Raw genomic sequence first — 13,911 nt, 5'->3', positions numbered from 1 at the left:
TTTCAGGAAAAGTTCACAGGATCAAAGTGTGGCTTTGCAGCTACTGTGCACTTTGGGCTGTCTCAGGGCAGGGATGGGGGGATTCAGATTCCTGCTTTAAGTAGTCGTTTGGATCTTGTTCTATTGAATAGATTCCTGGAAAAGCTCTTCTGATTTAAAGATTATCTTGCAAGGGGTGCCTGGGTGGCTCAGTTGGTTAAGCATCTGACTCTTGATTTCGGCTCAGGTCAAGATCTCAGGGTCGTGAGATCAAGCTGCTGCATTTAGGCTCCATACTGAACCTGAGCCTGCTTAATATTCTCTCTCTCTCTCTCTCTGCCCCTCCCCCTCTTGTGCTCTCTCCCTCTAAAAAAGGGGAGGATTATCTTGTAAAATAGTATTCTAATTGATTTTTTTTAAACTTTGCATCTACCTGCTGCCAGGAAACTCTTGTCTGGAGCTAGTCTGACCGAGAATGATTCCTAAAGCTAAACACACAGTCAGATGTGCTGAAGGGCCAGGCCATGCATTTTCTTTAAACGGCACCACTGGGACTGACAGGGCAGCCCAAAACATTCAGAAATTCCTGACCCTCAAACTTTGTCTGCTTCAGACACACCCCAAGAGAACTTGCTGAAACATCATTAGACTCTTCTCAGGCTCTTCGATTTGGCTGTCCTGCATTTTTTTCAGCTCAGGGAAGAAAAGTGCTGCTGTGAGCATTCTTGCTGACTTTACTCTTGTTTTTGTGGGAAATTTTGAGGAGATAAAGTCCAGGTAAGTTTCTAAGGGGCCCACCTGATCTGGTGGTATATGACAAGGTGTGGCTGTGGTGGGGTTTGATTTTGGGGAAATGTTTCACTTCACGTCATTGCCCATCTGTTAAAATGATTTATCTAACATATTTGGGCTTCACCAAAAAAAAAAAAAGGAAAGAGAAAGAAAGAAAGAAGGAAAGAAAAAGAAATTGTGCTCTCCGTGTAAATATTTTTTTTGCAAGAAAAGGGCCAGAAAATGCCTTTGGTCAGACAGTTGGGCAGCTTCCCTCAGATTGAACAGGGATCATTGAACATCCTGGAGCCCCTAAAGGTAACCTCCCATGTGTAGGTAAACTGACTGGGGGAAGACATCTGTTGAAATCCTATGGGTTTTGAGAGCTATGATGATCAATGAGTTATCAGCAAAGAATGGCCAGTATGGTCTGGGAGATCTTGGAGGACCCATACTCTACAGAGACACCTTGTGGTAGTGAGAAGCAATAGCAGCAGACACGCAGTGAGCATTAGCTCTCTCCTCTGAGTGTGTGTGCACACACTCTGTTTCTCTCCAAAGGGAGAAGTGAAGCTCCTAGAGTGAGACGCTTGACTTCCTGAGACATTTCATGTGATGGTTAACTGGAAAAATAAAAGATGTTTGACTTCAATTTGTAGCCTCTTTTATATTACAAAATACATGGTTCGATGATGTAGTTGTTTATTTTGTTCTCGGTGGTGAGATTGTGGGTATGGAGGAAGGACATAGGTTGATAGGTTGGTTCAGTTGTCATCCATCCTTTTCTCTCTCCACTGATTCAAGCTGCTTACTCCACTTCCAGTAAAAGTAATAGTAATATGAAGATCCCTAATAATGATCCCTAATAATGATCAGTCTCTTTGTCTCTCCAGGTAAAGAGCAAACTATAGCATCTTTAACCTTCTTACAGTTCCATGCTCTCCAGCACCTGGTTTTCCAATCAGACAAGAATGAGACATCTCCAGGTCCCCTCACAGGTGATAAGAAAATCTCACCAGGGCAGCCCCGGTGGCGCAGCAGGTGCTGGCACCGCCTGCAGCCTGGGGTGTGATCCTGGAGGCCGGGGATTGAGTCCCATGTCGGGCTCCCTGCATGGAGCCTGCTTCTCCCTCTCCCTCTGCTTGTGTCTCTGCCTCACTCTCTCTCTCTCTGTGTCTATGAATAAATAAATAAAATCTTAAAAAAAAAAGAAAATCTCACCTAAACAGGGGACAGAAGAACCCCAGTAGCATGGTCAAGCACTTGGGGGAGGTATACACACCAGCCATCAGGAGTATCGGCTCTTCTGGTTGTATTGTGTATTTAGCACTTAAGCAATCCAAGTACATGATATATGCATCTTAACTCATTTTATTTTTATAACTGCCCTGTGAAGAAGTTTTAATTATTATCCTCATTTTACAGATAAGGGCAATGAGACTCTAAGATAGGTCGTTTGCCCACTTTAAACACCTTATTGGGGGCAGAGCCAGGATTCATGCTGGTTCCAAAAGTCATGACACATTATACTATCTGTCAGTACATTATTAGGTCAGGTGAAGTGCAGGTGCCTGGGAAACTGGTTTTAAAGATGTTTCTTGTTCTTAGCCACTTCTGGCATAGAGTCATGAGGAAATTAATACCTGTTGAAACATATTTACAAGCATTAATTTTGGAATAACAGGGTTTAAGTTGCCTGCTATTTTTATTATTGTTATTGCTTTGTGCTCCTGTGGGTTGTGGGTTGCACAAATGACACAGTGTCACTTTCCTCACAGTGGGCTGCCAGATGAGTTTTGGTCCAGCATCCCAAGTGTTGCTCCTGAGCACTTATTCAGGTGTTCTGAGATGAGCTTGGCAAACCTGTGAGGTTTCTGGCTTTTTAATGCAATTTTGTTTCCTTTTACTTATAAGTGAAATCAAGACTGCAAAATGTCAGTTAACACTATAGAAAAGCCCCAGGCAGAGAGAGATGTGGTCAAAGGCTATAGTCTGTTCAGAAAAATGGGAGTTTTCATTTGCATTGCAGAAGGTGAATGGGATGTAGCCACTGGCAGTAGCACATCTGGGTGCAAACAGTCTGGCTCATCCGGTGACAACAGTCACTTCTGGAGCGGCTGGGGGATTACAGGAAGTGCTAAGTACTTAGGACAAATATTTTACGTGAAGAATCCTGGGGATGGTAAATGATCTCACTGATGCAGGCTGGCTCTGCCTGTGGCTCAGCTGGACGTTGCCAGTAAATTTAGGGAGGGGGGGTTATTTCATGAATACTTTACGTTTTCATTTTGCTTTCCATAAGCTGCTTTTATTTGCTGCTGAAGATGATGCTAAAGGGAAAACGGGCAAAGTCATGTCTGAAGTATTTTCAGCCTCTTACCCTGTATTTCTTGCTTTTCTCTCTCTTAAGAGAGAAGAATATTTTGTTTTCAAACATTTTCAAATTAGCTACTTTTTAGCAACTGAAACACAGTGTAAGTCTAGAGGACTTCAGTGAAGGGTTTGGAACCTTAAAGCTGGCACACTTTAGGAATTTATCCTAAGGAACTAAGGTAATAATGATCTAACTCTGAAGATGCCCATCCTTGTTTATGTAATGGGATGAAATTGAAAATAACCAAGAAGTCCAGTGATAGGAAATGGGTTATATATATTATGCTACATTCTTACAATGGAATATTACACAGCTATTAAGATGGTTGCTATGCTTGAGTGGATATTTGATATTGAAGAATTATTGCTATTTTTTAGATGTGGTAATGTCATTGTGGTTGTGGTTTAAAAAAAGAGTCCTTCTCTAGATAATCATTTAAATATTTACAGATAAAATAATAAATGCTTCAAAATAATGAAGGAAGGTGATGTGTAAATGAAAAAAAATGGCTATGAGTTGACAATCATTGATCTTAGCAATGGGTCTATAGAGGGTAATTATATTATTCTGTCTGTCTTAATGGCTATTTGAACATTTTCTTACTAAGTTTAAAAAATGAAGTTATAGATGGACATGTATTGACTTGGAAGATGTTCATAATCTATTGGTAAGTAAAAAAAATCAGGTTACCAAACAGTTTATGCACTTATAAAAATTACATGTCCATATAGAAAAATATTGGAAGGTGATATGCCAAAATATGAATAATCATTCTTCTGTGATGTAATTGTGTGTGATTCTACTATGTATTTATATCTATTGATCTGTATTTTCTAGTTTTTTAAGATTGTTTTATTTGTGTATTTTTTAAAGTTCTTTAAAATATAGGGCTTGGGATACAGGAAGTGTCTACTAAAGCTGACCATATGCAAATTCAAAGAGCCCACAATACCGCTTTTAGGTATATTCTCAACAGAAATACATATGTTCAGTGAAACTCATGTGTAAGAGTGTTTGTTCTGTGGCGGCTCTGTTCATAATACCTTCAAAATGAAGACAGTCCAAATGTCCATCAATACTGAAATAGATATGTCATGCTATCTTTTCAGAATGGAAACTAGGTAGACATTGAGAGAGAGAGAGAGCAGACTCCATCCAGCTGAGACAGTGTGGATAAACCTCAGAAACATAGTGAGTGGAAACAACCAGGTACTATAAGAATGCCAACTATATAATTTCATTTATGTAAAGTTCAAAACAGGATAACCTGATCTCAGTCTTAGAAGCCAAGATAGCTTTTTTGGGGTGGGGGGATAGGGTGGTGACTAGGGGTTGTGGCATGAGGAGGCTTTCTGGGGCACTTTGGTAATGTTGCTTTTCTTGATGTAGGTGTGGGTTACCTGGGCGTGTTCGCTTTGTGAAAAAGTATTGAGCTGTTTGCTTAATGATTTGTGTGCTTTCCTGCATTATATTATATTTCAATAAAAACTTCCAAAAAAGTTACAGGGCTTAATGCATGCAATATCTGCTCTAAGTGGTGGATTAGTGCTTTATTGTGTAGCCTGTGGTTACATCCATTAGAGTAATGGCTTGTTCAACAATCCCCATAGGAAGAGATTTAAAATTAATATGGAAATCCAGTACTAACCGCTGATTTGCAGTCTCCACTTATGAACTATCCATCTTGATTCCCCCCGCCCAATCATATTTGCTCCAGCTCTCCCTAAAACATGACCCTCCAAGGTTCAGAACCTGGGATTACGTGTGACATTCTGCGCATCTCATGCCAAGGTCTGCCTGGAGCCCCCTGAACTGGGGACAGGAAGGAATCCATGAGCTCACGATCATATTGTAAAATAGCTACAGTTAGTCACACAGGGTACATGGATGAGGTAAGATACACATCTACGATTTATCAAGCACTTACCTACCATAGGTCAGGCACTGTTCTAAGTGCTTCACATATATTAACTCTTTTAATACTCGCAAGAGCCCTGTGAGAGGGAGAAAGTATTTATGCAATCTCCATGCTGGGGCTCAGAAAAATTAGGCAGTTTGTTCATCACTAACATGGCTTATAAGTGGTGACTAAATTCCCTGGTCTTGTCTGTTCTCAGAGCATTAGAAGAGCTAAGGGAAGGAACCGAAGCAGAAAAGGTTTTGTCTCCTTTTGTCCTCACTAAAGAAATCCCTGGAAGGGAGCACTGATTCCATCCTACAGCTGAGAAGCTGAGGTTCAGGAAGGTAAAATGACCAGAGTAGGGTCACTCCACTGGTAAGGACAGGGCTCGGACTGTTTGTCTCCAACACTGATGCTTTTTTTGTATTACAATGATCTCACAAAACTAGCTGAAAAATCAAGACTACCTTTTATTTGTTGATAATTACTCACCCATATATTCCTCACCCACATCTGTTCTCACAAATACCAGCAACAGTGGGAAGATCTTGTTTTCCCTGTATCCCATACCATAGATAAAGAAACTGAGGTCTAGAGAAATGAATTGATTTGTTCATGGCCACTTAGATAATAATTGGTAGAGCTGGGATTTGAATCCACCGCTGACTCCAATTGTTCTGATTGTATTATGTAAGCCCTCCAAGCCTTAACTATAAAACTGAGTACCTTGCCTGTGATCTAGGAGAGAATTTCAGAAAACAAGGTTTTGTGCAGACCCTTATGTAATCAAGGGTTCAAGGGTTCAAGATATTTTGGTACTTAAATTTGACAACATGGTCTTTTGGTTGAGTTCTTTTTTTTGTGGGATCCTCTGAGGTAGCCCTAGCCACAAGGAAAGGAATTAAAAAGATATTTACCCTCAGTGGAGAGCGGCACAAGAAAAGCAGAGAAGAAAACTTGCCCTAGAACTATGGTTAACTAGAGGTGTCAAAGACACACGAAGACATCAGTAAGAGAGAAAAAAAATGGGGAGGGCCTCTGGGTCACATTCAAGATGATAAAAATGCAATTAACTTGAGTCAGGTTCCTTCAGCCCACAGCAGTGACCTACCCGTTGGGCATGCGGCTGTGTTTATCAGTTCTGGGCTGAGGACCCAGGGCCAGGTGCTTGCCTTTATGGAACATGTCAGGGACTCATTAATGTCCACTCGCTGGCTGCAGGGCGTGGGGATGATGTGACATGGCGGAGGAGGAGGGATGGTGCTAAGGTCTTCTTTGAATGATTCATGAGGTGCAATTCAGAAGCCTTAACTTTGCCTACATCCAAGGCATTGACTGGCATATAAATCCATGATCTTGACCAATTCTGGGGCTTTGAGGCAAGTCTCAAGTCAGGAGTTGGGGGGGGGGGGCAGGTAAGGGTTTCAAAGGGGGAAGAATCAGGCTTGAACTTCTAAATGAAGAAGTTCTGAGTTCCAGGCTATGAATGCAGAGGTCCTGGGTGTTGAATGGTGAGATGCAAAAGTTACTGAGAGCCGTCAGTGAATATCTGAGGTCAACTATAATTTTTCCAACTATTTAGGTCCACTGATTAAAAATCAGCCTCATTCATAAAGGGATTTGGGTGAGGTCTGTTTCTTCTACTGGTCTTTTATGTGCCAATCCTCAAATCGAGTTAACAAGGTGTCATTATAGACCTAAAGTCTCCTTAGAGTCTTTTAGTTTAGAGATGACAACTAAATTATGCCCTGGGTAGCAACTCTAGTCCATAGTGGTGCCTATCTGGAGTGCTGGGTTGAGAGGATTCTTGAATCCAAATCTGGGCTCATGTGGAAAGAGTGCTGTGGTCCACTAGTGATGTCTGCCTTGGGCACAGGATAGAGAAGTGGGGGAACGTGAGCCACATATCTATCATCCTGGATCTAACTTAATTAAATTATTAGTCTAATCTCTTCTTGTTTCAAAAAAAAAAAGTTGGGAGAAACTCACTCTACCTATCAGCTCAGACACAAACCATATCTCAGAGCGAATGTCCCTTATTAAACACTGTCAAATCATAAATAATTAATTCATCCCATCAACAAACACTTACTTGTGGACCACGACAGTGGACGTGATATAGTCTAGGCTATGATAGATCTTACTTCCTGGTGAGGAAGGCAGAGATGAAAACAAGTTATTGTAGCACATGGGCTCTGCTTTTCCCCTGTCCCTCATATCCAATCCATTAGCCAGTCCCTTGGCTCCAAATAAATACTGAATCCGTCTACTTGTCTCCAGTTCACTGCTATTTGCCTGCCAGGCCATTGTCAACTCTTACAACCTTTCGACTGGGCTCTACACAGCAGAATGGAATGTTCTCTTAAAAATCAGATCATAGCCTTCTCTTGTTCAGAGCCCTCCAATGGATTCTCATTACATTTTAGGCTAAGACCCAAATGCTCACCATGACCTACGAGGCCCAAGGCCCATCTCTCTAATTTCATTTCCTGGTTCTCTCACTCTCTCTCACTCAGCTCCAGCCACACTGGACTTCTCTCTGCTTCTCTAACACTTCCAGCTTGTTCCATCTTTGTCACTCATCCCCCTTTATTGTCCTCTGGAGTTTACCTGTCGTCCTCTACCTCGCTTCCTCCTGTATCTTTATGTGAATGGTTCTTTCTCACCATTAAGATGCCAGGCCCTGGGCCCCCTTTACAGAACAGCCTCCTCTGATCACTCTAGCTCAAGTAGCAGCTTTCTCCTATTGCCATGCTGTATGCATCACCTTGTTTTATATTCTCATAGTATTGAGCCCAACTGCCCCTCCCATCCTGTTTAAGCACTTGCTAACTTGTTTGTTGTCCTTGCCCCATTTTAATGCACATTATTGCTTTTTATTCATTGAGGACAGGAATTTTGGCGGTTTTGTTCACTGCCATGTCTTCAAAATATGCAATGATGCCTGGTGTATACCTGGCGGTACTTGATGTTCAATATTTGTTGAAGAAAATGAATGAACACAGAAAACTAAAATGCCTAATCTCATACAAAAAACCCAGCTTCTTCCTTTGCCAAAATTCCACTTTTGTTATTTCTAACTGCCTTGAGTCAGCTGTCTACCAAATGCAGCTAGGAAGCAAAATCTCAGACTTCGGGAACACTTTTGTAATCTGTACCCTGCTGGGGTCTGCTGGGGAATATGGGGAGGTGGGGTAACTCATCAGTGTTTATTTGCGATTTTGCCTAAATAAACTTCGGGCAAATCATGAATTCAGGTCAACATTGCAGTTGTCTTAGCTTTAGAGATGTTTATTTTACTTAAAACACTTGCAATAAAAAGCACCAGCCACTTTGGAGGACGATATGTCATTGGCTGCACGAGTCATCCCAGAACTGGGCACATGCAGATGCCCTAATTGTCAACTTCCAGTAGAAGAAATTCGACAAGTAAGCGCAGAGCCTGCTGCCTAGTTCCACCAAACATCTGGTGGAGCAGGCGAAGAGGAAAGCAGTTAGATTTTTATTCTTTTTAGCATCATGTTAAACTGGCCATGAAACTGGGGATGGTGCAATTGAATTATAAGAGGGCTGAAGTATTAAATAAAAATCTAAGAGGTAGTCAAGGTGTTTGGTTCGTGTTAGGCTGAAGTCTAATAGGAGGTGAAGTGGGTTTGAAACACAGTAAGTGGAAAAGACAACATCTTCTTTGCTAATAATTCGCTTCATTTAGTCTTGGGAGAGGGGCACATGGGGTTTGCATCCCTCGGAGAGGTGATTTCCCCTGCAAAGCAGGGTGTTTCCTTCTGGAGGGGACGCGCTGTTCCCTTAAATGTCAGTGGGATCCAGGAGTGTGGCCAGGTGGAACATTTTATTGTTGTTTCTTGTTTTCTTGCTTGCGGCTTTTCTGCTGGCCTTTTCCACATTCTCTTTCATGTCCAGTATTTGGACAGGCTAAGCCTGTCCAATGAGGATGTTCAATTCTAGTGAGTTTCAGAGCCATGGTAAATGCATCTGGCAGGAGTGACAGTCTCAGCTTGCCAACTCAAGGGTGGCAGAAAAGCCACTGTCTTTATCACCTTTCGACTAAAGCCCTATATTCTGCTGGATTAGTGGTAAGTTCAGCCTTAGTCATTTGGGGGGGGGGGGCATGTCCTCAGGGATGTGCCTGGGAACACTTAACAACTGTCTCTCCGGGGGTACAAATAAGCCCTGATTTGTGGCATTTGTGGATTTCTGTGACATAAATATTTCCACTGTGGCTGATTTCGAGCTACCAATGTGATGTCAGTAAACATGGAGCCGAGAAGACATTTGCACCAGCCCCTGTTATACAGCGTTCCCACCACAGATGCCATAACCAGAAATATCATCAAGAGCACGGATAACAGTAAAATGTATAAAATCATTAGGAAGTGATGGGTTTTGAGTCTTTATTACCTTCATTTTAATATGATGTATTTATTTATTTATTTATTTTTTAAATTCTTATTTATTTATGATAGTCACACAGAGAGAGAAAGAAGCAGAGACATAGGCAGAGGGAGAAGCAGGCTCCATGCACCGGAAGCCCGACGTGGGATTCGATCCCGGGTCTCCAGGATCGCGCCCTGGGCCAAAGGCAGGCGCCAAACCGCTGCGCCACCCAGGGATCCCTAGTATGATGTATTTAATTATAAGTTTATATAATTTTATTTTTAACCATAGCTGCGTTTAATAATTGGCTTGCAAATTTCCTGAAAACTTAGTGCTCCATTTTCATTACAAGCTGGCTCAGCACTGCTCGTTGCCCTTCTTGGGCTGGATGGAGTCTACATAGATCAAGCCATCTGTTGGTATCTTTAGTTATCAACTATTTGTCTACAGGATACAGATTATTGTGTAAACTCTCATTTTTCAGGCTCTAGTGATTCTGGTTATTTGCACCTGGAGCTTTGGGTCAGACTCACCTACTTTAAGGTTGATAGTATTCAGCTGGTAAGAACCAACTTGGTCTAATGGTTGTATGGCCAGTGACTGTTCTGATTGATTGATACCCATGACATATGGTTGCTCTGTGTTTTGAACCTCACCTCTGATCCAAGTTCCAAGCTGCACTATTCCTTCTGAAGCCTCGAATATCCTCCAGTCATGACCACGGATCAGAAGACAGATCCCCTGTTGAGGTGCTCATTCTCTGCTGTGCAATCCTCTTTCTCTGCTGCCTGTCCCTGATGCTGCCCCCATTCCGGTAACTCTTGACTTCCTGATGCTACCTCTCACCATTCCCAGAGGCCCCAAAGTTCCCAAGGCATCAGCCTCAAAAGCCCTCTAGCCTGCATTCAAACACTGTAAGGCCAATATGTCCACAACTAACAGAGGAGTCCTTGTGGATCTTAGCCCTCAATTCCCAGACCCAAGTTCACATGTCATCCTTGAGCTCAGCTCCATGGGAGAGTCTGAGACTGAGGTCCATCAGCTCTCTAGCTGGGGATATTCTCTGCAGGATTATCTCAAGACTGACTCTTAAATTAGTCTGCTTGGGCTGCCATCACAGAATACCATAGACTGAATGGCTTAAGCAACAGACATTTATTTTCTCTGTTTTGGAGGAGCTCAAGATCAAGGGTATCAGTAGGATTGGTTTCTCCTGACAGTTCCCTTGTTGGCTTGCAGACAGTAGCTTCCTGATGTGTCTTCTCTTCTGATAAGGACACCAGTACTGATGAATCAGGGGCCCATCTCTGGGACCCCACGTAACCTTAATTACCTCTTTAGTGGTCATATCTCCAAATATAGCCATTAGAGGTTAGGGCTGCGACATATGAATTGTGGGGGGCGAAGTGGGGGAGACACAATTCAGTCCATAACAACCACTGAGCAGTTGAAAAGTGATTGGTCCAAACTGACATGTGCCCTAAGTGTAAATTCATCGCTCCTCATTTTGTATCATTTTGTCACTTTTCATTGTGTATGAAGAATGAAATATAGTATTCCACTGATATTTTTTATATTGACGACATGATGAATGATAACACTTTGGATATATTAGGTTAAGTAGAATTTCTTTCACCTGTTTCTTTTTGCTTTTTAAAAGCAGCATGGGTATTCAAAAATGTAAAATTACATGCATGGCTTGGATTACGTTTCTGCTGCACCATGGGTGTCAGTACTTGCCTTAGTCCCTTCATGCCATTCCTCCTCCCCACCTTCCAGGCCCACACCTTCCAGCCTCCTCTTGGGCTCAGCTATCCCATCCCATCAGCTGTGCTGCTGGATGGAGAAGGGGTGGAGGTGCAGGTGGGCAGTGGAGACAGAGGGGCTTCCAGAAGAGGGACAGGAAGGAAGGAAACGTGTTGTCTGTGGTCTGGCTCAGAGTGGGAGACATATGAAATAAACAGGCCTTCCACAATGCCTGTATGACCCTGTCTTTGCACATCCTTATGTGTTTCATGCTCAGAGAGTCTCCATCCTTTACTCTGCCTTGACTTGCTTTGCCAAGAGTCCCATTTATTATCCCACCTTGGAACCATTCCAGATCCTAGGACAGAGTCAAGGGGTGAGAGGGAGAAAAAGCTCAGCTCACCACCCAGAGATGACTAAGATGTGATTCTGGACCTCAGTTTGCCCATACCATCATACAGGAAGGAGTTGGGGGGGGGGGGGGAAGGATACAGACGGCGTTGTGTTTAAGGCCTTGCAAGGCGCACTTTGCATGCATTATTTCATCCAGTCCTTCTAGCAACTGCATATTATATTCATTTTACAGGTGAGAACACAGAGACTCAGGGAGGCTAAATAAGTTCTCCAGTGTTACCAGCTGGCAGGTGGCAGGGCCAGTATTTGAGACTGAGTCTATCTGACTCTGGGCTACCATACTGTGCACCTGGAGTCAAAAGGAGAGATTTTTCTGGAGTACATGGGAACTCTCTTGAGTTGGATTCAGGTCCAGGAAGGGAAGCAAAAGTAATTCTAGGCAAGAACTGGCATGAGTAAGGGTGGAGAGGTAAGTCCAGTGCAGGTACTCCCTGAAAAGTCCAACCAAGGGCTACCCTCCTGTAAGTCTTCTGCTTAATGTTTAGGGTTGGGGGACTTGGCAAGAACTTGTAGGTACTGCCCCACAGCCTGCTCATCCCTATCAGGTTGTCTATGGTTTATTCCTTGCTGGGCTCACTCACCGGCTTCGTGTAAGGTCTTTTTTGAGGTTTATTATTTCCTTGTCCATATACTTGATGCTCCTCATTGGCTTGTCTGGCACCTGATGAGAAGGCAAGAAGTGAAAAGATAAAAGTGTTAGAACAACTGTTACAAATGGAGCCAGACTACAGGAAGCTCATGCATTCATCTGAGATCTCCGACCAGGTTGGAGGGGTCCTGGATGATGCAACAACCTTGTCTACACCAAAGAGGGATCATATATACAGTGGAAATAGCAAAGGCTTTGGAGACGGGCAGACCTAAGCTCTGACCACGGTTCTGTCTGGTAGCTGGATGTGTGATCTCAGACAAATTACTTAACCTCTCTGAGCGTCAGTTTTTTTCTGCAGAGTGGAAGAATAATTCTTATCTTGTTGTGACAGTTAAAGTCATTGCCAAATTCCTGACTCATAGCAAGCGTTTGATAAATGGAGGCTCTTATTAGCATCATACTCAAAGTAAAGCAAAGAATTAAAGGTTAATAATCATTGTTGGTGGCATAGGTAGCTGATTTGGAGAGCTAAATCCTGTCAATGTAAAGATGCCAAGGTCCTTTTTTTCCCCTCACTGTCCCCATAGCAGGGTTTTATGAGTGATTTATCCAGGTGGTTGTTCATGTTTTTTTCCTTCTCTTTCCAGTATTCATTTGTTTTGCTGGGCCATAAGGGAAACCTCCCAAGACTTAAATTAATTCCTCAGAGGTTGATACCAGGTCAATGTAAAGAAGAGAGTTAAATTAACTGTATTCTAATGTAAAAGTCACTTTTCTCGGCCCCAGTTTAGTGAAACAATAATAAGACCATTATCTGGATTACCCTGTCTTGAAATGAATTCCTGCAGTACCATTTTTTTTTAATCAGAGGAAATCTCAAGAAATTATGGGAAAATGGGTGCTTTCAGATGAAGCTGGTAGGAGAATACATTGCAGTGACTTTTCTGAAGGGCAATTCGTCAATGCATACTAAATGCTGCAAAAGTGCACTTGCCTCCAGATCTAATGATTCTTCTGCTTCAGGCATCCTATGGGAATATCCCTGCATGGGCACAGAGATCCATCAACAAAATTGTTCACTGGGATGCTGCTTGAGAGAGCAAACTCTTGGAAACCACCTATACATCTTCACAGTGGAAGACAGGTTAAATAATTATGGTGCATCTAAACAATGGAATAGTATGCAGCAATTAAATGTGGTGACAATGTGATGATGGAAGTGTATTTATTGACACACAGAGATACCTGAGTTCTTTGAGTGAGAAGACATGTTACAATATGAAACGCACAATTCTGCTTTTGTTTTTTCGGAAATGATCCATGCTTATGTACACAAAGATACGAAAGATACACAAAGCCATACCCCCTCAAGTGCAGAGATTCTCTCTGGGGGTGGGATACGGCAAGTTTTACTTGACTTGTCTTTAGCGTATGTGGAATTCCTGTTGCTCTGCAATAAATATGACTCAGGTCTGTGATAAACAAGGAGAAAAGATTACAAAAAACAATAAGTGACCAAGTGAAGTTTGGCAAAGGCCGATTGGTAGTACTGTGTTGAGAGTGTTTTCCCAAAGGCAGAGTGAGGATGGGTGGTGTGCTTACTGACAGAAGTCACAATATGGATGTGTCAGAGGGGAGGCGTGCTGTTTCTCCAGCAGCTCTCATCACCCACTTGCTCTGAAAATGAAATTGTGCGGTGATGCCCTCTGCTCTGGGCCTTTTATGTGGAACGTGGAAGGT

The 13,911-nt window shown here is 42.5% G+C and overlaps 1 protein-coding gene across 1 annotated transcript in view; it reads right to left on the bottom strand.

Annotated features, from left to right (window-relative positions):
* CCDC60 (coiled-coil domain containing 60) overlaps positions 1 to 13,911 on the bottom strand; it is a 152,668-nt gene that overhangs the window by 75,870 nt on the left and 62,887 nt on the right. The window contains exon 2 of the mRNA XM_072722964.1: positions 12,161 to 12,240. Coding sequence (XP_072579065.1) covers positions 12,161 to 12,240 — 80 coding nt within the window. The remainder of the gene's footprint in view (positions 1 to 12,160; positions 12,241 to 13,911) is intronic.

This window comes from Vulpes vulpes, chromosome 10 (genome assembly GCF_048418805.1).
Source record: "Vulpes vulpes isolate BD-2025 chromosome 10, VulVul3, whole genome shotgun sequence".
NCBI classification, from domain to species: domain Eukaryota; kingdom Metazoa; phylum Chordata; class Mammalia; order Carnivora; family Canidae; genus Vulpes; species Vulpes vulpes.
The sequence above is the reverse complement of the archived record's forward strand: the minus strand, read 5'-3'. Positions and strand labels throughout refer to the sequence as shown.